Raw genomic sequence first — 25313 nt, 5'->3', positions numbered from 1 at the left:
TTAAGTTAAAATACAAAAATAAAATATCTCTCTCACTCTCTGACTGTATTATGTTTTTGCTAAGCTTTTACGTTGAAACACTTATCTAGACAAATCTCTCTTCATTTTGAAATTCAAATTTATTCAGTTTTCCTTTTGACTTTATATATATATAAATACATATGTATAAACATATACATATATAAATCATTAATACAGACCATTCTATATAATCCCAATCTCTCGGAATGAAATTTTGGCGTATTATATATATATATATATATATATATATGTATATTATGTACTATGAATGCTCGTATATTGTGAGTTCTGTAGCTTTTGAAAATTCAACGAGATGTTTCTATATAAAATACATATAAATACAATATATATATGTATATACACACACATCAATGTGTCCATTTCGTGCACCGTCGAGCATCGAATTGCAAATGAAAATTTGTATTAACCAATCCTTTTCATTTTCCTTTCTCTCTCATACTCTTTCTTCCCTGTCCCCATCTCCAAATACTCGACTTTTTATTTTATTTTATTTTATTTGATATCCTTTATATACTCTTGTTTTATTTAAATAAATCGAATAACTTAAAAATAGTGAATAATATCAAACAAGGTTTTAATCTCTTTCAATATTTCAACATATATTAAATGTTTTGTCATAAATATTTATTATAATAATTGTGTTATTATTATTATTGTTATTATTATTGCTTTTTGAACGATCGAATATATAAATTTAATTTTTTAAAAAATATTACATAAATATAATTTATTTAATATATTTTTTTTTAAATAAATTCATTTATAATTAATATAATTTTTAAAAATTAATAATCAAACGAAATACTATTACTACTATTTCTAATAATAATAATATTAATAATAAGGATTTTATATATTAATATTTTATTAACATTATATGATATATTATATTATATAATATTAATAATAAGGATTAGATAAAAAGAAATTTCGTTAGAATTTTTTTTTCAAAAGTTTTTTAAAAACTTTTAATTGTAATTTTAATTTTTATTTTTATTTTTATTTTTTATTTTTTATTTAAAGTTTTTTCAAAACTTTATCGAAGTATAAAATAATCAAATAAAAAAGATATTTAAATAAACAAAATTTGTACATTTTTCAAAGTTGAGAACCTCGTTGTTTCTCGGACTTGAGGATGAAGTGGACGAGGTGGACGAGAAAAAAAGGGGTGGGGAAGGAGACGTGGGAGGGGGAGGGAAATAACAACAAAAAAAAGTAGAACGACGAGTTACCTCTGGGTTTGAGAGTTGAAGTAAAGGCGGGGGAGATGAAAAGAGAAGAGAATGGTATTTTGGTGTCTGTGTCTGTGTCTGTCTGTCTGTCTGTGTGTGTATTGGTGTTTGGTGGTTTGATGACGAAGGGGAGGAGGAGAAGTAGTAGTTTCCAGCGAACAGTTATACGGCCCTGATGTATACGGGCCCCTCGTTCGTCGTGATGATGATGATGATGATGATGATCGTGGGGGCCTCATTTTGAACGTCACGATTTTCTCCTTCGAAAGATCCAAATCTTATTTTATTCGAAAGATTGCAATGATCTTTTGCCCTTTCAACTGTAACTCTCATTTCTACCCTTTCTTTTCTTTATATCTATTTACCCCTATTTCTCCCACTACAACCCCCATCCTCAATTTTCATGTAGGTTTATTAACTTTCATTGTATTTACTTTTTTGATTTGTCTTTGTGTCAGTAAATTGTGAAAGTGGTTTAAACAATTGTAAAATAATAAAATAATTTATATTTTATTAGTTAAACTAGATAGTTTTATTAGTTAAACCATTTAATTATTAGTTATAGTAATTTATATTTATTAAAATATATAAAATAATAAATAGGTAATAGTTTTATCATTTATAAAATAATATTAGTTTATTAGTTAAACCATTTAATTAGTTATAGTAATTTATATTTATTAAAATATAAAATAATAAAATAATATTAGTTTATTAGTTAAACCATATAGTTATATATGTTATAGTTATATATGTTATAGTTATATATAGTTATATACCATATAGTTATATATTATTTATAAAATAATATTAGTTTATTAGTTAAACCATTTAATTAGTTATAGTAATTTATATTTATTAAAATATATAAAATAATAAATAGGTAATAGTTTTACCATTTATAAAATAATATTTATTTATTAGTTAAACCATTTAATTAGTTATAATAATTTATATTTATTAAAATATATATATATATATATATATATATATATATATATATATAAAATAATAAATAAATTTATCAATTATAAATTTTTCAGCAAAAATTTAGTGATGCTCATTAGAAGAATTTCCACTTACTGATTTGAAACCCTTCCCCTTTAGTGTAAGGTAGTAGCTGATTTTGACGGGAGTAGGTACTACCTACCGTCTAGACATCCACCTTGATGACTATGACGTGACGATGCCTCTTAAACGCATACACGCACCACAACTACTTGTGTATTAATAATTTAAGACAAAAAATTGAAAGAAAAAGTTAATCAAAACGAAAATTATTCAATAAATACAACCAACGAACAAGAAAACAAAAAAAAACAAAAAACAATGATCTGAACGGTTCTTACTAATTGATTGATATTTTTTTATTTTAAAATTGTTTAACAATAATACAATAATAATATTGTTAATAATTATTGAAAATCCCGATTATGATATGAATTTGTCTTTAGTTACTTTTTTTAAATTTTATTTCTTCACCAATTTTCCATCTTTTCAAGATGAAATCAGTCAACGAAAAAAATGAAGAAAGATGGTTGGATGGATGGATGGTTGGATGGTTGGATGGATGGGTAGGAAGGAAAGGAACTCGTTTTGCCAGGTTTCTTCTTTCTTTCTATAGCAAGGAAACTGCCCTTGGCTAAAAAGGCGCTCCGAACGAAAGGCCCTTCAAATGCGCGCAACCAAAGAAAAGAACACACTCTCCTTCTTAGGAATCCTTCGAACGATTCTTCGAGAGAGGTATTCTTCTTCTTCTTCTTCTTCTTATTTCTTTAAAAAAAAATGAAAAATAATCTTTTTTGTATTCTACCTTAGATCTTAAGATGATTTTTAAAATCTATTGAAGATATTTGATGAAATCGGTAGGAACACTTTACAGGATTTGTATTGGGTTACTTCAAATGTTCTTACCGAAATATTTCTTCAGCAAATTCTAACCACAATACACACACACACACACATATATATATTTTTAAGCCGTTAGGAATTAGAAGTTTACCTCAAAAAAGGTTCATTCAGATTTCTATACATTCACCTCGATCGCAACGAACACACTTACAAACCATGCACGCATTTTGGGGTTGACAACAACGCGTGTTATTTAACGAAATGGAACAAAACAATTCTGACCTAAATTTCACTGATAGGAAAAAAAAAAAAAAAACAAACCTTACATCAGCAATTTCAGTTATCCTACATGCAATACTCAAATTTTTGCCGAAGTTCTTAATCAACGCAGAGTAGTGTGCCCAACCATGTTTTGCAACATACAATAAAAAATCTTTACGTTGATCATTAACAAATACTTTTCAAAATTCATCCCTTACCCTTTTCTCATCCCCAATTCATACAGAAAAAGGAGTGATTAGGTTCTTTGATGAACATTTTGACCTTTGCATTTTTATTTTACCAATTTTACTTTTCTTTGAATTATCGAATGAAAATCAGATCGAATTTATTGTCGAGTTTTAATTCACCAAGCCTTCCCCCCATCACCACCACCACCACCACCACCACCTCCCCCTCCCCTCCCTTCTCTCTTCTCCCTTTTCTCTCTCCAGGTTGTTCCTATTGATTTTAGAGAACCTTCCAGCGAATCTGCTTCCCCCCTCCCTCCCTCCCTCTCCCCCCTTTCAATCCTCCTCCCTTCTCTTTCTGCTTGCGGCCTGGTTGCTTGGGTACTTTGCCTGGCAGCAGAGGGTTTTACACATACGCCAGGCCTCGATCCTCCTGCTGCTGCTGCTGCTGCTGCTGCTAACTCAAACCCCTCCCCCCTCTGCACCCCTTTTAGCCTTCGTCAAGTTTTCGGTTAGGGTCGCGAGAACGTAATTTGAATACACGGCCCAACCCCTTTTTCTATCTCGTTTTCTCTAACCCCCCACTGGCTCTGGTAGCCAACAACACCCTTTTTCCACCCAGTCAATTTTCACGTTCTTTGAGGAGGGATGAAGATTTTTGCTTGGTCTAGAAAATTGTTGACAAAGTATTTTTATTTATCGTTTATCTGTTTATTTTTTCTTTTGCTTTTTTTGTTTTGGGGAGGGTTGGGAGAGGTGAGAGGTAAGGGTAGAGTTGTATTTCAAAAATAAGGGTGTACTTTTGAATATGGTTGTTTTTTTTTAATATGTTTCTCTATGTATTATAGGTATATATATAATTATATTTAATATATAATTATATTATATTATATTAGTATTGTATTATATATATTATATTAGTATTATATTATATTATATTAGTATTGTATTGTATTATATTAGTATTGTATTGTATTATATTAGTATTATATTATATTATATTATATTAGTATTGTATTATATATATTATATTATTATTATATTATATTTTATTATTATTATATTATATTATATTATAATATGAAATAATATTAATTAGAATAATTTTAATTATAGTAATTTTAATATATAATATAATATATTTATTATTTAATATTAATTTAATTTTTATTTTATATATATATATATATATATATAATTAAATATATAATTATTAACATAATTTTAATAATAATTATAATATAATAAATTTTAATAATAAATTAATAATTATTAAATTTATAATTATATAATTATTTTATATTGTATATGTATGATATACAATGTATATAGTATAAAATAATTATAGTATATAATATAATTAAATTAATATCTATATATATATATATATATATTATTTTTTGAAAAATACTTCTCGATAGATTTTACATATATTATTTCTATATATATATATATGAGATGTGTACATAATATACGTGAATGTAGGAATCTTCAAATGATGGAAATTTGCCAAGTAGAAAAATACTTTCGATAAGGTGAAACTGAATTGAAGAATTCGAATGGTTTTTTAATCGTTTGCTTTGTCGTCGACCTCTCACTCATTCGGTCAACCTTCTCTCCCCCTCTCATTTTATGTCTTTTTTTTTTTTTTTTTTTTTTTTAAATCTTTCAGTTATATTTTAAGCCATTTTATTTTAGGTCGTTGAAGGATATCGTCTCAGGAATGTTTCTTTCTTCGCGTTCACTAAGTGACCTTATATATTTTCGGAATATTTATTTGCAATATATAAACTTTTTCTTTTTTTTTTAGCAATTTTTTATTCCAAGGTTTGTTTTCTTTTTCTTTTTCTTTTTTGCATTTCGTTTTTTTTTTTTTTTTTTTTTTACCGCATCTTTGCACAATCTGATTTGTTTTACGAAATATATTATTTCTCATTCGTACTGTGTTTGATAATACGAAAAAAGAAACGTAAGAAAAGTGAAACAAAATGAAGAAAAATTGAATGAAAATAAAATTCCATCCAAAAAAAAAAGCAAAAAAAAAAGAAGAAAGGTGGGTAAAAAAAAATAAAAGTATTGCAACTTGCAACATTAATTTGAAACAACTGTCCATGAGGGGTTGGGGGAAGGGTGCGTATTGAATATTCGTTTTTCGAACTGGAAAACAAGTAAAATGTTTTCATTTACTGCTCGTTTCTCGTTTAAAAAAAAAAAAATAATAATAATAACTATAAATAAGAAAATAGATCAAGGATTTGTTTTTTAAAATAAGAAAAAAAATTCTATTTCTCTCTCTCTCTCTCTCTCTCTCTCTCTCTCTCTCTTTCATTTTTATTTGTTTTTCTACGTAATGTTTGGAAATATTTATACACAAATTACAGACAATTTTAAGTGAGAAAATGTGTACGTGTGGGCGTGTGTGTATGTATGAACCGTCTAATTTTATTCCTGTAGAAAATTTAGAAAGGTTCAACGTTTCTTCGAAAACATTATTTTCCTTGATTCTTCTTCTTATTATTATTGTTAATATTATTATTATTATTCGAGTTTTCGCCCTCGAAATTCTACTTGCGTACTCTGCTGGTTAGTGGGTGGGTGGATGGGTTGAATTGGTGTCGTCAAGATTATAAATAAAATTGGTGAAGAACGTTTATGTGAAGAAACAAAAAAAAAAACAAAAAAGGAAAATAGTGTGCAAATATTGTCGTGTTGGTTCTTTTTTATTTTTTTTTTTTTTTTTTTTATTATTATTCGGAACGGAAATTGTGTAGCAAAAAAAAAAAAAAGTGAAAGGGGAAAGGAAGATGAGATCAAATTGTTTATAGAGATATTTCTTTGTTTGTTTTTTTTTTTTTTTTCTAAAAAAGCACCCAGATTTTATTCCAGTGATTTTAATGATCGAGGGAAAAAAAAAAAAAAAAAGAAGAGAAATTGTTGAATTTCGAAGAAAATTTCTATCAACACTTTCATCCAACTTCCTTTCGAATTAATTTTAAATGCACAAATTATAATTTCATTGTAGTTTTGTTTTACTTTTTTTTATTTTTTCATTTTTTTCATTTTTTTTATTTCGTAGATTTAAAATTAAAAAAAAAAAAAAAAAATGAAAAAAAACATTAATAATTATCTGTACGATTTATTTATTTATTTACATTCAAAAAACTCAAATATTTTATTATAATTATTATTATAATTAATTATAATTCGTATATTTCATTTTATTATTAATTATTATAATCAGTTTAAATATTAATTAAAATAAAAGTGTATAATAATAATAATAATAATAATAATAATAATAATATTTGAAATTAATAAATGTAATCGCATTATTTCATTTTATTCATCAATGAACAATTTATTTTTATTGAAACTTTTCAATTCACCAATTAACAATTTATTTTTATTGAAACTTTTCAATTCATCATTTTACAATTTATTTTCATTAAAACTTTAACAAAAAGAAAAAGAAAAATTATTATTATTCCGTCTTAATTTGTATTTAAAGGAAACGGAAATGGTGTTAGAATATATCCTTGGAAATGTGTGTATTCAAAAAACGATAAAAACAAAATGGTCATTACCACAAGTCCTGAAAGATGATTACAAAACTAACCAGTTTCCTAAACCTAGTCTGTGTGGTCACTGACTTTGTTCGATATTTTTTTATTCTTTTTTTTTAATTCTTTCTTTTATTTTCTTTTTTTTATTCTTCGTTCTTTACAAATTTGTTTCCTTTTCATTTATATTATTTTTGTATTTTTTTTTGTTTTTTTTTAACACCATGAATTTCCAATGACGTTACAGAATCAAACATAACATCGAAAACAAAATAAAAAATTATGCTCACGCCCACCTATTACGCACATATTCACGCACTTGCACACGTGTTTGTTGTTTTTTTTGTTTTTGCTGTTTTTACACTTATTTTTTGCCAATCTCTTGTTTTTCTCTTTTTATTTTTTTTTATTTTTGTAAATTTGCATGACTTTGGAAAAAAAAAAATAATAGGAATAAATTTGGTTACTTTTTATATTCATTTTTAATATATATAATTTTATATTATAAAAATATTATAAAATAATATTTAGATTTTTCAAATATATTAAAATTTATAAAATATCTATATATATATATATATATATATTATATATTATTTTATTACATAATATTTATATGTCATTCTAGAATATCAACAACGATTCATTTTTTTTTCTTTTTTTTTCTTTTCTTTTTTCTTCACTTATTTATCAATACTTTTATTTTTATAATTATATTTATGTAATATATTTTTCATTTTTTTATTCTCTTACTTACTTTTAAATTTGTCCAAAAAACGTTTAAGAAAATTCATTGACGTTTAAAACATGACCCTCCCATTCCCCCCTTCCAATCCCTTATACACAGAATACACATGAATACATATATATATATATATACATTCGTACATGCATATATACATACATATTCATATGAATACATTGATACTTATATATATATATACGAAGCCGGCCAGAATAATCCGAGTTTATCGATCGGTTCTTAGTTGCCAACTTGGCAACGGTGAACTCCCGGAATTACGAATGAAATGTTCCAAATAGCGAAGCGGTTGGCAAATCAACTCTGCTTTCATACCTTTGCGAGGGAGGATAACGCGGAATTCCGGATCCCCTCGATTTCCTAACTGCACCACACATACGCATACCCATACACATACACATACACATACACATACACACATGATCATGCTTTTCAGTTATCTACATAGCAACATCATCCTACGTTCGAGAACCAAAATGCTGACTAGGATGATGATCATAATGATTATTATTATGATGACGATGATGATGATGATGATGATGATGATGTTGATGGTGATGATGATGATGATGATGTGTATGACTGACTAATTAACTAATTATGAATCATCAATGTTTCTTTCTTTTCATATATATATGGTTATCAAATTTATTATTAATTTGTAATACAATTAAACATTCTCCTACACATACATGTATATATGTATATATGTATATATTGAATTTTCAATGAATATTATTTCGATTTAGTAATTTGTAAATAATCGAAAAAAAAAATAATAATTTCTTATTCATCTTTGAAGATCACAGATTATTTGTGAATTACTATGTGGCTTGTGCTTCATTTATGATAATAATAATAATAATAACGATAAATAACAATGATGATGATAATGATAATGATGATGGTGAACCATTATAATAATAATACCAGTCAGATTATTATCTTGATAATATGTGAAACGATTATTATTATTATCATCATCCTTCGTGTCTCAACTAGATGAACTTTTGTCAAATGTCAATGAACTCTATTTGATGATAATCAAAACGTATCACAGCTTATTTTAAAGAGAGAAAGGCAGAGAGAGAGAGAGAGAGAGAGAGAGAGAGAGTAGATCACTATTTCAATTATTAACAAAAACGTTTATGGTATTTCTTACCCTTCCCATGTTTTATATGGAAATGCGTTAACTCAATTCTTCTTTTACATTATTACATAATTGTAATTTTTAATTTTAATATTTATTATTATTATTGTTATTATTATTAGTTGGCGTTAGAAACTCGAAAGTTCATTGCCGCAAATACCAAATCTCGCCATTGTTCCCATAATTTCAATATTTAATATTTTAATATTGAATATTTTAATTTTTAATTTTAATATTTAATATTTTAATATTTAATATGTTAATTTTTAATTTTAATATTATATAATTTAATTATCTTTTTCTTTTTTATTTAAATACTCTACCTTTAAAAAATTAATTATTCATACACTCATACACATAACAAAATATGAATAATTAACGTAACACCTAAGATAGATACACCCATACGTTAATACATAATCTAACTTTTAATAAACTTATATATATATATATGTATAATACATACGTAACATATATGTATATTACATTGTACATAACTTTGAACACACCTTAAATTATTAAAAAAAAAAAAAAAAAAAAAAACGTATGAGTATCAAAGGTATAAAATACGTAACACATAGAATATAACCATAATAATACATAACCAAGTCATAATACAATGAAATGCATAAATGCACTGTACAGTTTCACATAGAGAGTCAATTTGCGTTTTCCGTATTGTTGTTATCATAAACGTTATCTCTCTCTTGCAAATAGGTAATTAGCTTTCATTATTGGTTGGACATAAATGCTTAAGATCGTGCGATGATGATGATGATGATGATGATGACGTAACGAAACCATGAGAGAGGGGTTGCATCTCATTCTATCCCCTTTCCTTTCATTTGTGTTACGTAGCTAGAGAGAGTATAGGTTGAAAAACAAAAGAGAGAGAGAGAGAGAGAGAGAGAGAGAATATATCCCTTTGAAGTTACATATCGTGGAATTATGATACGTAAGCACACACACATATATATAATATATATACATATATATATAAGTAGAGATTCACGCTCGGTTGACGATATCGCATCGTATTTGAATTTTCGAAGCGTTAAACTCGCCCTCAATATTACCTATCTATATCCACCCACCCACACACTCACTCAACCAACCACCCACCCACCCACCCTTCCTCACTCCCTTTTCCTTTCAGTCGAGTTAGGTAACACGTTGCTGATACTGTTTCTGTTAATAATTAACGTTCGTCAAAGCAAACCCCATGACATAATCAACTGATTCGTTGTTTTATTTATTCCATACTATGTTTTATTATTATTATTTATTTTTTTTTATTTTTTTTATTGTAATTGTGATCGAATTTTTGTTTTATTTAAATTTTTTATATGTATATATACCTATACCTATATAATTAATTGCGATGTAATTTTATTATTAATTAATATTTGATATTTTGTATTCTTGTTTTAATTTATTTTTTTTTTTATTTATATATGTAATTAAGTATGATTTAATTTTATTATTAATTAATAATTTTTATATTTGATATTTTATATTTTTGTTTTAATATAATTTTTGTATTCATATATGCAATTACAATGATCATAATTTAATTTAATTTAATTATAAATTAATATTTTATATAACTTTGTAAGAATTTACAACTGTAAAGATATACATTTATATTTTTATTTTATATTTTTGTAAGTTTATTTCAATTGTTGTTAAATTTGTTAATTATATATACAATATTATTCATTTCCCATTTGTTTCAATGTAAGTTGATTCTTTCTTTTGTTATATCTTATTAATTTTAATATACTACTAGTTTTATGTGTTACGTGTTACGTTCAATATATATATATATATATATATATATATATATATATATACATGTATTTATATTCTCATTATAAAGTATACTTTATTATATTTTTTTTCTTTTTCTTTTTTTTTTTTTTAATAAGTAGAATATGTAAGAATTATAGTGATCTAAAAAGCTTACGAAAATTATACATATTTACATGAAAGTACGAAATATCAGTGTTCATACGTGTATACTTTGAACCAGTGACTGTATTTATTACACGTTACGTTTACTGTGACATATATCCGCTATGTCGTATACACTATTACTATACTCAATTAGAAATTAACTCAATTAGATATCATTTGATCTATAGTATAATAAAAAAAAAAATAATAATAATTTTTTACGGACAATATTTAAAAAAAAATAAATTAATAACAATTATTCGTAATAAATAGAAATAAAAATACATTTAATTACATTTAATACAATTTAATTAATATTTTTCTTTAATATATTATTCATAGTAATTAAAATTTATTTGCAATATAAATGCAATTGTGTGTGTGTGTGTGTGTGTGTGTGTGTGTATGTGTGTGTGTGAAATTCAATAATTTCAATATTATTTTTATTATAAATTTCATTTAATTTTTAATATTAAATTTTATATAACAAAATAATAAATTCCCTTTTCCCTTATAAATATCAAATTGATCAAATATATATATATATGTGTGTGTATAAAAATTTGTAAAAATATGATAAGAACGAATCATAGATTTACAGTAATATTCCTTGAAAATCCATTTAGATTGAAAAGGGTCGAAGGGTCCTACATAAACGAATAATCTAATTTTTTTAGTCTTTTTATATATTACGTATATATATATAAGTACATACGTACATATATATATCTCAATAATAATGGTCAACCCTATTCTGCCCTTATTCTCTTCACTTCAGTTCTCTTCTACACCCTTCTATAAAGTTCAGGTAGTAGAACGTGTTTTTTCACATCGAACCTGACGTACCCACAATTCGTATCGTGCGATCAACAGTTCACATATACATATATATATATATATATATATATATATTATTACCTACGAGCTTTCTAGTGGTAGACGTTAGTTTCCTATTCGTTCGTTCTTTCATTGGGATTCATGCTGAGAGACCTATCAGTGGTTCTCAATATTTAAACATTATTATCAATTTTATTATTCAACCTTTTTATTTGATTATTATTGTATATACTATGTATGAACTTTTTCATATATGTTCTCAAAATTTGAATACTCAAATATAAAAAGATTTATATGTATATGAATTTATACGTGTGTGTGTATGTATGTATGTATGTATATCAGAATAATCAAGATATTGATAATATATTTGATCAGATACAATCAGTTGTTCTAAGGTTTCCATTGTTTAATCGATTCATGGATTAAAGCTATTATTATATAAAGGTTTTTCTATTCAACAATCCTAAAGCCATAGTGATACATTTTATATATACATAAATGCATACATGCATGCATATGTGATGCATGCATACATACAAAATGAGTTTTTCAAGTATTTAAATATATTTCCTGAAAAAGTAGAAGGAAGTTTGTAAATAAACACAATATATATATTTCCGATAAAAGTTCCATTCTTTTTCTATAAAAAATAAACTATCGTTGCAAAAAGTTTTTCCGTTAAAAAAAGAAACAAAGTAAAACATTAAAGTAGACCTTGAAATAAATTTGATACTTTGTATTAACACCTAAACCTACCTATTTTTTTTTTTTTTTTTTTTAATGCAAGAAAATAATATAATAAGATTTCTAACTAAAAGAAAAATATTTTGTCCATTAGCCAATTGGTTAAAATTTTATGAAATAAATTTGAAACTTTGTATTAACACCTAAACCTACCATTTTTTTTTTTTTTGTAAATGCAATGGAAACGTGTAATTAATTTTTTAATAAAAGAAAAATATTTTAACCATTATCCAATTGGTAAAAATTTCATAATATATTAAAATAAATAATTTTGGTTTATTTTTAAGTGGTCAATTGATCACTCAATGGTTTAGTTGTTAAATCAGAAATATATATATATATATATATATATATATATATATATATATAGAACCCTTATCATATTTGCAATCAAAAATCAAACAACTTTTATTTCAGAAATGGTATCCTTATCGTCTTATTTATTTTTTTTTTGTTTTAAACAAATTCACAAACCTAATGCGTATGATGCGTGTATACACAACACGTGTGTATACGTATACACGTACATGCGTTTGTTTTATTACGTCGTCGTCGTATCTCTCTCTCTCTCTCTCTCTCTCTCTCTCTCTCTCTCTCTCTCTTTCTTTTAACTTATACAAAAATCTACTTTGATAATCTCTCGAGAAGAATTACAAACATCTTTACTTTGAAAAGCCTTACAAGTGATAACAGAAGGTAAAAAATAAACGAAATAATCATTAATTTAATTAACGATACCTTGTGTTCCATGTTGTATTTGTATTTTTGCTTCCGTGATCGTTTGGTATTACTTTCATGCATGCACGCACAAACGTTACATACACAAACATAAAAAAACATGCATATATTCGTGTTCGTTTGTATTTGTTCAGTGTCGACGAAATCGCGTCCATCGATGCGTGATTCGTTTTCTTAAAAATATAGGAACGTTGTTTTCGTGGAAGACGTCTTCCGCATTTCGAACACGTTTCCAATGAAAAACAAACCACCGTAAGATTTAATCATATTTTGTTTGCTTTTTTTTTTTTATATATATGTATATGTACATATAATTAGAAACATCTATTTTTCTTTTCCTTTAAATTATACCAAATATATTGATTGGGTTGGTAAGAAAGTAATTTCGGTTTTTTAGTGTGAAATATTACTTTCTCGCCAACCCAATAATATTATATATATATATATATATATATATATATATATATATATATATATATATATATATATATATATATATATATATATATTTAAATATTTATATTATTTTATAATTTAATAATAATATAATATTTTATTAATAATATGTATTAATAAATATTATTATAAATAATTTATAATAATATAATTTAATTATTTTATATTGTATTATAAAATAATATCATAATAAATACTTATATATATATATTTACTTACTAACGAAATTATTTTCTTGCCAATCCAATATTTAATTATTTTCCGTTATTCGTTATAAAAACACGATTTATTTATTACTCATTGGAAAATCACATTTATTTTTAATTAAAACAATTGAATAACAATCTCATCTAATTGTAAACTTATATCTTATAATTTATCAAAATCAATTTATTTATCTATGACGATATAAACGTGAATAAACGATACCTGGATAATTTCTAATACTTAAATCAAATTTACTAAATAATATTTCAACAACATATTCTATTGAAAGGAAATTTATCCTTTTAGTTAAAATCACTTTTCAAATTTTCATTTAATCGAAATAATAAATTGTATTAAATAAATGGGTGAGAGGATAAATAATTTAATCGTCAGTCGATTAGCCAAAAGAGAGAGAGAGAGAGAGAGAGAGAACCTATAAAAGAAAATACAATAACAAAAAATATGAAAAGAAAGTGAAGAAAAAAAATAAAATAAAATAAAAAAAAGGATAATAGTGGTTGAGAACCATCGGATTGGATCCGCGCAGCCCGTATTCGGGACGCAGATGCGACGCGCAGCCGGCGCGCAGGGTCACGTGACATGTAATGAAGCTCGCAGTATCTCGCGAGGCGGCAGTGGTGGTAGGGGTAGGATGGATATAAAAGTTGGTTGGTAGAAGGGGGTTAGGTGGAGGGGTTAAAAGTGAACGAGCGTTGCTATTGGTTAACTCGTGGAATCCCCCACCATTGGGGCGCTCGAACAAAGGGACGAGGCTACATCGGCGGAGTCGCGAAGATCGGTACCATTAGAAAGTCGTTGATGGTTACTGGGTGCGGTTTGTCCCGTGCGTGTCGGATAAGAACGTGACGGTTGTTCGGTCGGTCGATCAGTTTTTATTGAAATTCAATTGATTGGTTGGTTTCGATCTAATCAGTTATTTGACATTTTTTTTTTCGTTCGTAAATATAATCGCGCACGAATTTCGCGAAAGAAAAAACACATTCCGCACAAAAGGGGAAAAAAAAAGGAAAAGTATCTTTTACCCACACCATCATTATCCGGTGTGTTGCGTATTTTTCGTTTTTCTTTTTTTGGGAATGAGTTGTGTTATCGGCGATAATTATTATTAACAAAATAATATTGTGATTGGAGAGGAAAAGAAAAGAAAAGAGAAGAGAGTCAAAGGAAAGTTCGTGGGAAAAAAATAAACTTGTCCTGAAATTCCCTTTCTCATTCGAGTTAGAGGGCCAACGTTTTTCGATCGGTTTTCATCATCGTGTCCGTTGGTTTCTGAAAAGGACGACGACGAGGAGAGAGATATACTAGGAAGAGGGAAAAAGGGAGAGGGAGAAAACGAACTTGGTGGTGTGTGTGGCGTCGCAAGAGGTAGAATCGACGTGGCTGGTGGCGGCGACGGCGCCATTTTGTGAATATTTTCGCGTGCAACAGCAGCGGCAGCGGCAGCGGTAGCAACAGCAGCAGCAGCAGCAGCAATTCCAATTAAAATTTGAATCAAAGAAAAGATTTTGGCAAAATTGATCGATTTTCAATATCGCCGAAGAAAAAAAGGTGGTGGTTATCGAGGGAAAAATTGGTGAAAAGATAATTGAATGGGAAGAAGGAAAGTGTCGGAAGAAGAAGAAGAAAAGAAAAAAAGGAAAGAAAAGAAAAGAGGAAAGACAAGATACAATACAATAATAAATCCAATAGAAAGGGCATCATCAAGCAACATTAGTTGCGGTGGTGGGATCGTAAAAGATTCAAATAATATATTGCTTTTGTGAATAAAGAGAGGAGAGAGAGTTGTGGTTGTGGGGGTAGAAGGAAAGAAGCATTTACAATAAAGAAATCCATAATAGATATTAAAGATGAGATTGGAAATAGTTTCGGCGGCGGATTTTTTGGTCCACCTGCTGCGCCTGCAGGCTGGACAACTTTCGGAGCGACAGCTCGAAATGTTCAAGTCATCGTTGACGGAGGTGTTGCGGCATCGTTACAGAGATCATTGGTTTCCCGATCGTCCAAATCGTGGCTCCGGTTATCGTTGCATACGGATTAATGGTAAAATGGATCCCGTTATTGCACAGGCCGGTGCTAACGTTGGATTATTACCGGCTGTATTGCACAGCTTATTCCCCAGCGAATTGACGATGTGGATCGATCCGTCGGAGGTCTCTTATAGGATCGGTGAAAATGGTTCTATATGTGTATTATACGAACGTACCGAGCCTGATCCTGAGGAAACAACAACATCTTCCCATCAACATCATCAGCAACACCACCACCAACATCATCAACAACACCACCACCACCAACATCAGCAGCATCATCAACAACATCAGCACCATCAGCATCAGCATTCCCGTTCTTCTCATCATCACCACCACAATCATCATCATCACCAACACCACCAGCATCAGCAGCAACAACAGCAACAACAATTTGAAAGCTGCAAAGACTCCCTATTGCTCGAGCACACGCAATTCAGCGAGCAAATAGCGGCGTTCGTTTCAAGTTGAAGAATTTAATAATAATATTAACAAATATGAAAGAAAAGATAAATACAATATAACAAACCTACTAATTAAAATGATGATGATGATGATGGTGATGATAATAATAATAATAATAATGCTGATAATACAAACAAAAGTAAGATATGTATAAAAAAAAGAAGGATATAACGGAGTTGCAGTTAAATTAATTCAACTCGTTCGTTATAATTTTGATGTCTCTCATCAACCAACAACTTATCCACCGACGTCTCTAAAATCATCTAAATCATCGTCGTCGTTTAAGTCGTCTAAGTCGTCGTCCTCGTCGTCCTAGTAGTTTTACTCGTTGTCTCATCGTTTTTTCGTCCTAAGTCGTTCTCATCATGAAATTTTTCCTCTCGCATCGGACCAGGACAAAGAGAGGCGCTCACAACTACTACTACTACAACACCACCACCAATGTGTGTGTCTTTCTATTTCTACCTTTTTATTTTCTTTTTTCGTTAGTCTCCTCTCCCACTTCTCCTCCTCCACAATTTTGCCGTTTATTTTACCTACTCGCTAAGAAGAAAACTGTATTTTCGTTTGTTTTATTTTTTCTGTCCTCTGTTCTTTCTTTCTTTCGTGTCCGACGGAAGAAGAAGAAGAAGAAGATAACCAACAATAATACACACACACACACTCAACACAACATAGCCAGCAACCAATTATTACGCTCCATATTATTATTATTAAACCAATGAAGAAGAAATTTCACCATTAATTTCTACTACTACTACTACTACTACTACACATGGTTTATTATACTTTTACCCAAATCTACAACTATTACCATCGATCTAACGAAAGTTTCACCTTTAACGATACAAAATCTCTCTCTCAACCAACCAACCAACCAACCATCACACAACAAACAACCTGGTAATTTAGCAACAATTTGAAGAACACAAAGGATATGAAATATAAAGAAAGAGAAGAAGAAAATATATAATTTGTGAAACTGGATCGAAAAATGATTGAAATATATAATAGGGGGCTAAGGATTAAAAATATACTCAAAAAACCAACAACCATATAACAACAACAACAACAACAAATATCATAGAAAACAAAACACTTCTAGTCGAAACAGCCTATCAACAAATGAAAAGAAGAAAAATTCCAATTTTTCCTGAAGAAGTTTCAACAAAGGAATAGAATTTTCTCGAACTTTAACGAAGGAGGAGATCTCTCAACGTTGAAGAAGAAGAAGAAGAAGAAAAAGAAGAAACTGGAAATGGAAGAATGAAAGTAAATGGGGAGGGGAATAGAATAGCAGAAAAGGGACATATCGAGTTTCTTGCAAAGCAAAAAAGCTGCATAATCTTAGGTCATCATCATCATCATCATCATCATCATCATAGTCATCGGTGGTGTGTCTGTCTACCCTCCCCAATCTTTTTCCTTTCTTTCTTTGTTGAATCTTACAAACCGGACGAATTGATCTCAGCTTCTCCTCGTCTCCAGAGGAATTTCAAACGAAGAAGGAACAACGAATCCTTCAACTTTACCACCACCACCTCCTTCGTGTTATATATTATATCCCCACTAGTATTTTTTTTTTTTTACCCCAACGACGAAGCTGCACACAACAACAACCAACATACCAGCAACTCAACTATAATCCCTACTGTGTGGTGATCTCTTAGAAGAAGAAGAAGAAGAAGATGAAAAAGAAGAAGAAGAAGATTGAAGATGATAAAAAGAGGTAGCTAGGTAGCCTAGCAAGCAAACAAAAAAGAAAAGAAAGAGAAAGAGAGAAGAAGAAGAAGAAGAAAAAGATGAGGAGGGATTCACAAATATTTCTCTTTCTCTCGCATACTCTTCTTACTCTCATACTCTTTCTTTATCTTTCTCTCTCTTGTTACATTCTTTACTACAACTTGCAACAACGTTCGACCATCATCATATTCAAAATCATCCCCTTTTGGTCTCTTCTAACCTAAAATCTCACGAAGGGTTTCAACAACGGTTTCTACTTACACTGAAATATATGTATATATATATATAATGTTGCTCCTGTTGCTTATTATTGCAACTTTTTCTTTTTGCAACGATAACAAATAATAACATTTGATATTCATCGTCATCGTCAAAAAAAGAGGACAAAAATATGAAGAAAAAGAAGAAGAAGAAGAACAACAACAAGAAGAAAGAAGAAGAAGGAAGAAGATGATTGGCCAAGCAGTTGTACTCTCCTTTCCTTTTTTTTTTTTTTCTTCGCACCCCTATCATTTAAACTCCCTTATTTGTTCCATCGAAAGAAGGACTAATTTATGGGAACTTATATTCGAATTTGGGATTTGAAATAATCCAATCATCCCCCCGTCTCTCTCGATAATTATTAGGTGAGCTCTATACGTATACTGTGATTTCTGATTCTTCTCAGAAATCGAGAGGAAGAACTGAGGGGGTGTGGAGGATGCTAATTTCCTCAACATCATCAACCAGAACAACCAACCAACCAACTAGAACTCCAACTACTCCAACTTCACATTCACTGTTGACGAGACCTACTCTTCTTTCTTGATATTTTATTTATATTTCTTTTCAATTTGTATATTATTTCATTTTTCTATTTTTTTTTATCGACATCATCGTCATCCATCATCATCAAGGACAATTTTTCTGTGTCAACTGCAACATTAATTATATTTATATATATATATATATATCAACAAGAGAAGGTATGTCCGTACAACAAAGTAAAAAAATCGTTTTAAAACGATTTTATTAATAACTTTACGTGAAAAACAACAAACAAATTAATTACAATCACAACCACCATCCACCACACACACCCCCTTCTCTTCTTCGTGATTGTTAGAGCCACCCCCATTTAACTGCGCTTGCTCCTCGTCCCTCTCAGTTGCATTGCGAGCAACGAGACTAAATTCAACAAACAACACTGCAGCATTTACGATTATAATAATAATAATAATAATAATGATATTATAATATTATTATTATTATTGTTATTAATAAACAACAACAATTATCAGCTGAGCTGAGCTGAGCTGAGCTGAGCTGCTTTCGTCAAACTCGTTCGCGTTATTTAAAAACATTTAAAAATAATAATAATGATATTCATTGGAGACAAATTGAAAAACAAAAATAAATTGTATTTACTAACACACACACACACACACACATATATATGTTATATATATATATGTACATTTGAAATAATGTTCATGAAATTTTTCTATTTTCTCTTTCTTCGATAATATTTGCAAACAAAAAAAAAAAAAAAAACAAAATCTACCAACCAGAGACATAATATTTAAAGAAAAAAAAAAGAAAAAATTAAAATTATTCTATAAAAAAAAATTCACGAGAAAAAACAAGAAGAAGAAGAAGAAGAACAATAACAACACAATAAAAAAAAAAAAAAAGTATTAAACAAAAAAACAATAAAAACGTTTGTACGTTGCAAAAATTGTCAAATGCGTTTGTAAATTTTCATTTCGAAAAAGATTAAAGTAAAAAATATTTAACGACGCGAATTTTTAAATATGTACATATGTATAGAAGGCGTTATGTATGTAGAGAAGGAAAAAAGATAAAATGAAATAACGCGTGTAATTAAATTAATAATTATAATAATAATATTAATAATAATAATAATAATAATAACAAACAAATAACGTGCATACCATCACACCACCACCACATTGACCGTTTTCGAATTGTATATTATTGTTTTTATGTTTTTAACTTCTTTTTTTTTCTCTCCATATATGTATATATATAAATATATATATATATATATATTTTATTATAATATTATATAATATATATATATATACATATATATTTTTTTAAAAATAATGCTTTTGTAAAAGAAAGAGAAAGAGAGAGAGAGAGAAATTGAATTGCGATCGTGAGAAAGTGAAAAAAAAAAGGGTGTTGCGTGTGCCTGTAAGAGGGTGCAAAAGGGAGCGACAGTTATTAAAAACAGAAACTTGAATAAGGGTGTGAGAGAGATTTAAAAAAAAAAAACAAAGGGATACGTTGCAAATGAAAATCTGTGATTTTTTTGTTTTGTTTTTTTTTCTATTTTTTACTTTAAGGGATAAAAAAGGGAGACGTCGTATTTTTCATTTTCTTTTTTTTTTTCTTTCTTTCTTTCTTTTCCCCGCTTTGATTCTTCTTCTACTTCTACTTCTAATCCTAATCACCTTTTTTTTCTTCTTCTTCTTCTTCTTCTTCTTTCCTCACCTCTTTCTTTCTATGTTTCATACCCTAGTGAAAATTCTTCATCAAACAAAATTTAACAATAGAAAAAGAGAAATAAATAAATAAATAAATAAATAAACAAAAAATGGGAAAATGCGCGTGCGGCCCGCGTGTATGTGTCTGTGTGTGCGTACGTGGCGTAATACGTACATGCGATAAGAATGAATTTCTTAGAGTTAGTTGTGTATGATTAATATATGTGTGTGTGTGTGTTATGAGTGAGAGAGAGAGAGAGAGAGAGAAAGAGAGAGATAGAAGTATGTAAAATTATGTATGGGTGTATCTGTATGTGTGTGTGCGTGTGTGTGTGCGAACGAGAGTGAAATATAACTCTGATCGTTTGTGTGTTATTAATCGCGAAAAAATATGTGTATATATTTTCACACTCATTTTTACAATGACACATTATTATAAAACACATACACACACACACACATACGTACATACATACATATATACATAACATAGCGAGAGAGAGTGAGAGAGAGTGAGACAATAACGATTCGATTTGCCCAATTTATCTTTTCTTCATTATCGCATATGTTGTATTTATAGTTTTATTAAAATAATGTGTATGTATATATATTATATATGTAGATATATATATATAAAATATAAGAATATATTGAAGCATTTAAAACGGTGATAATTTTATTTGTATTTTTTCATTTTTGTTTCTTACTTTTCTACTATTATTATTATTAATATTATTATTATTATTTTTATTATTATTTACTATTTTATTATTTTTCTCTTTTTATACAAGTGTGTTTTGTTTTATTTAAAAAAAAAAACAAAAATATTCATTATTAAAACAATACAAAATAATATCATTTGATTTAATATTAAATATTTTTTAAAAATGGCGAAAGTCAAAGAATTTACAGTTGAAAAGTTTCATCAGATTTGTCAAAGAAATTAGTCGGACATTACAACGTGTCTGAATTAATATTAATAATAATAATAATTAAAAAAAAATACTTTATTATAATATTTAATAAAATTCAATTCAAGGTCAGAAATGATTAGATCAATCTATGAATCAATCTTTTTAAGAGAAAAATAAATAAAACACAAATTCTTATGCACAATGATTTTTATAACATAGAAGTTTCAAGAAAAACAAAATAATAATAATTATTTTAAAAATATGTGTGTATGTTGAATGAGTGAGTGTGTGTATGCATGTATGTGTGTACGTGTTTATTTGTTTATTTGTTTGTTTGTTTGTTTATTATTAAATTGATTTTATTCTTCGCGATTTTGTTTTGATAAAATAGAACATATGAGTATAATACTCGTTTGCATGTGCATGTGTGAAAATAATATTTAATAATATTAATATTAATAATAATAATAATAATAATAATAGTAATAATAATAATAAAGAAAAAATAGTAGCTGTTGGATGACGATTATCGTTAAAAACCATTTATTCGTTTCGTGACTTGTCACAAACGTTTATCGTACTCGAGCATTTAGTATGAACATATATATATATATATATGTGTGTGTATATGGGTAATATTCAGTAAGAATGTGTGCGTGTAAGTATACTTAGATTTGTATGTATGTGTGTATATGATGTGAGAATATATCGAACGAATGATGTTGATGATAACAGTAAAAATGCATTTATGTGTCTGACTGAGTATATATGTGTTTTTTGTATGAACGTGCGTGCGTGCATGCGTTCATGTGTTCATGTGTGCATGTGTGCATATGTGTATGCAAGTAATTACCTGTAAAGATACGAACGTAGTTTTTTTTAAGTGTGAACGATTAAATGAAAGAAAGAACTAAACAAAGGAAAAAGAAATAGAAGAAGAAAAACAAACCTGTGATGCAATCAGAAAGAAAATTTGCAATAGGAATTTTTTTTTCCTTTTTTTTTTTTTTTTTTTTTTTTTAATTTTTCTTTCAATAGTTTAAAACACCTTTTTTTTTCTCGTTTAATTTTATTTTTATTATTTTCATGTTTTTTTTTTCTTTTCTTTTTTGTTTCTTTTTTTAAGTTGTTCGACGATATATTTATTTTCAATAAATGAAACAAGTTTGGAATAAAAAGAAAGAAAGAAAGAAAGAAAAAATAAGTGTGTACAGAAAAACAATAATATAATTTCAATTTAAATGATAAAAATGACATTAAAAAATTTGAAATAATTCAAGAACAAAGTTGTGAAATATAAAAATCAAACTTTTTTTTTTAAAACGAAATGTGGCTTATTATATATATATATATATACATAAAAATAATAACAAAAGAAATCTCATTTAAATTCGCGCTCTTCGATCCTTTTTAAAAAAAAAAAAAAAAAAAACTGAAAACAAACTAAAAAATAAAAACAAAAGGTCTGCTCAATTTTCGTAGCAATTAAATAGTAACGTGTCTGTGATTAAATAATAATAAAAAAAAAAATAGAAATGAAAAAAATTGAGAGAGAGAGAGAGAGAAGAGAGAGAGAGAGAGAGATAGACAATATAAAAATAAATAATCTCACATAATTGTAAAACGACCTAAAAAAAAATAAAAAAAAAACAGAATTTAATTTATTAATAAATTAAACCAAACAAAAATGAAAATAAACAAAACAAAAAAAAAAAAAGGAAAAAAAAATAAAATAAAATGTGAAACGAAGGAAACAAACAAGAAAAAAGAATAAAAGGGCAAGCAAAATATTTCTTTAGCGCATATTGTTGACAAATAATAAATAATAATAAAAAAAAAAAATGATAAAAAAGAGAGAAGAGAGTGTGTTTGTGAGAGAGAGAAAGAGCGAGAGAGAGAGAATAAGTACCTTCAGCATTGTGATTCAATTTGTGATAACATTTTATCCTTCTTTTTATTATTATTATTACTACTACTACTATTTACTATTATATTATATTATTATATTATATTATATTATATTATTTTATTACTATATTATATACTACTATTCTATTATTATTATTATTATTATATATATATATATATATATATATATATATATATATATATATATATATATATATATATATTATTAATATTATTATAATTTTAATCAATAATAATTTTCTTTTTTTATAAATAAATAATAAGTTTTTAAGTACTTATACCTATGTATCTATCTTACATACATACATACATACACATTTTATATTTCCATATAATACACACATATATATACTCATTTTATTAAAAAACCTTTTATCCTTTAATGTTTTTTTTATTGCTTTTGTATTTCATATATATAAACATGTCTCTTTTTTAATCTATCTTTTTTTTTTTTTTTTTTTTTTTTTATTAAAAAAAATTCAAATTAAATTAAAATACGTGCATATACACTCACATATATATATATATACTCATATACACACAAATATATGCGCTAATTGAGAGGTAAAATATGAATGATAAAGAGATCAACGAAACTATTGAAACAAATGATATGAAAATTACAATTTATTAATGGGGATTGAAGTAAAATAAACAGAAGAAAAATAATAATATTATTATTATTATTAAAATGGTATAAAAATGTGACGAGTTCGAGTTTCGGCGAAAAACGTGTAGTACCTACCTACCTATCCCCCTTTTTTGATTTTGAATCTTCAATTTTCGCATGCGAGAGAGGGTAAATGCGAGGAAGCGGGCTTATTATTAATTAGTCCAAAATTAATAATTTAAACAAAATAATTTAATGAATAGAGACACACATATATTTGTATAAATAAATAAAAGGTGGTGCCAAAAAGAAAAAAAGGAAAAAAAGAGAAAAGAAAAATTGAAGTAAAAGAAAGAGAAAGGAAACACATTTACAAGATAACAAAAAAAAGAAAAAAGCAAAATTAATTCAACATAATAATTGAAATAATTTTATTGATAAAAACGAAAAAAGGTATGTGAAAATGAAACGAAAAATGTTGTGTTGTGTTGTGTGTGTCGTGTTGTTGGTTAGTTGTGTAAAAATTGAGTTTTAATATATATATATATATATATATATATATATATATATATATATATATAGAGAGAGAGAGAAAGAGAAAGATAGAATGTGATAACGAAATAAATAAAAAAATAAACAAACAAACAAATTAAAAGGAGAATTATAAAAGTGTGTATATGAAATCTGTTATTGAAAGAATGATGAATGAAATGAATGATGATGAATACGAGAAACCAACGTTTTTTTTTTTTAATTAATGAATTATAATTACTATATATATATATATAGTAGTAGTATATATACATCATTATTTGTATATTAAAATTAATTGATTTTATTTATTATGATTTTTCGTAGAAATTTTTAATTTATATTTTTCAAACATTAACCATAGAAAAAAAAAAGATGATGAATGATGGAATATTTTTATGGTTATTTTAATGGTTAAATTTTTATTTATTATTATTAGTATATTATTATTATTATTATTATTATTATTATTATTATTATTATTATTATTATTCGAATAATTTATTATTTTATTTCGTTATAATTAAATAATTAAAATAAAAATAATTATTGTTTTTATTTTTGTTGGATCTCGATATCAAAATAGTGATTTATAA

At 26.9% G+C, this 25313-nt stretch overlaps 2 protein-coding genes across 5 annotated transcripts in view; both read left to right on the top strand.

Annotated features, from left to right (window-relative positions):
• Ipk1 (Inositol phosphate kinase 1) overlaps positions 1–25313 on the top strand; it is a 112850-nt gene that overhangs the window by 51310 nt on the left and 36227 nt on the right. The window contains exon 2 of one of the 4 annotated variants that reach the window (XM_089172611.1): positions 2899–3017. The exons of the other annotated variants lie outside the window; for them this stretch is intronic. The gene's annotated coding sequence lies outside the window, so the exon portion shown is untranslated. The remainder of the gene's footprint in view (positions 1–2898; positions 3018–25313) is intronic. 4 annotated transcript variants of the gene reach the window in all.
• Positions 14780–23489, top strand: LOC107065281 (protein BTG2). Its single transcript, XM_089172621.1, has one exon. The coding sequence runs from the start codon at positions 15854–15856 to the stop codon at positions 16502–16504; it is 651 nt and encodes a 216-aa protein (XP_089028747.1). The 5' UTR covers positions 14780–15853; the 3' UTR covers positions 16505–23489.

This window comes from Polistes dominula, unplaced genomic scaffold (genome assembly GCF_049000335.1).
Source record: "Polistes dominula isolate Pdom_NZ unplaced genomic scaffold, Pdom_raw_medaka contig_23, whole genome shotgun sequence".
Classification (NCBI taxonomy): Eukaryota; Metazoa; Arthropoda; class Insecta; order Hymenoptera; family Vespidae; genus Polistes; species Polistes dominula.
This window is presented reverse-complemented; position numbering and strand designations above follow the sequence as displayed.

Bases quoted from the DNA above. Each gene is read 5' to 3' on its own strand.
- LOC107065281 (XM_089172621.1), top strand. From the start codon at position 15,854: ATGAGATTGGAAATAGTTTCGGCGGCGGATTTTTTGGTCCACCTGCTG.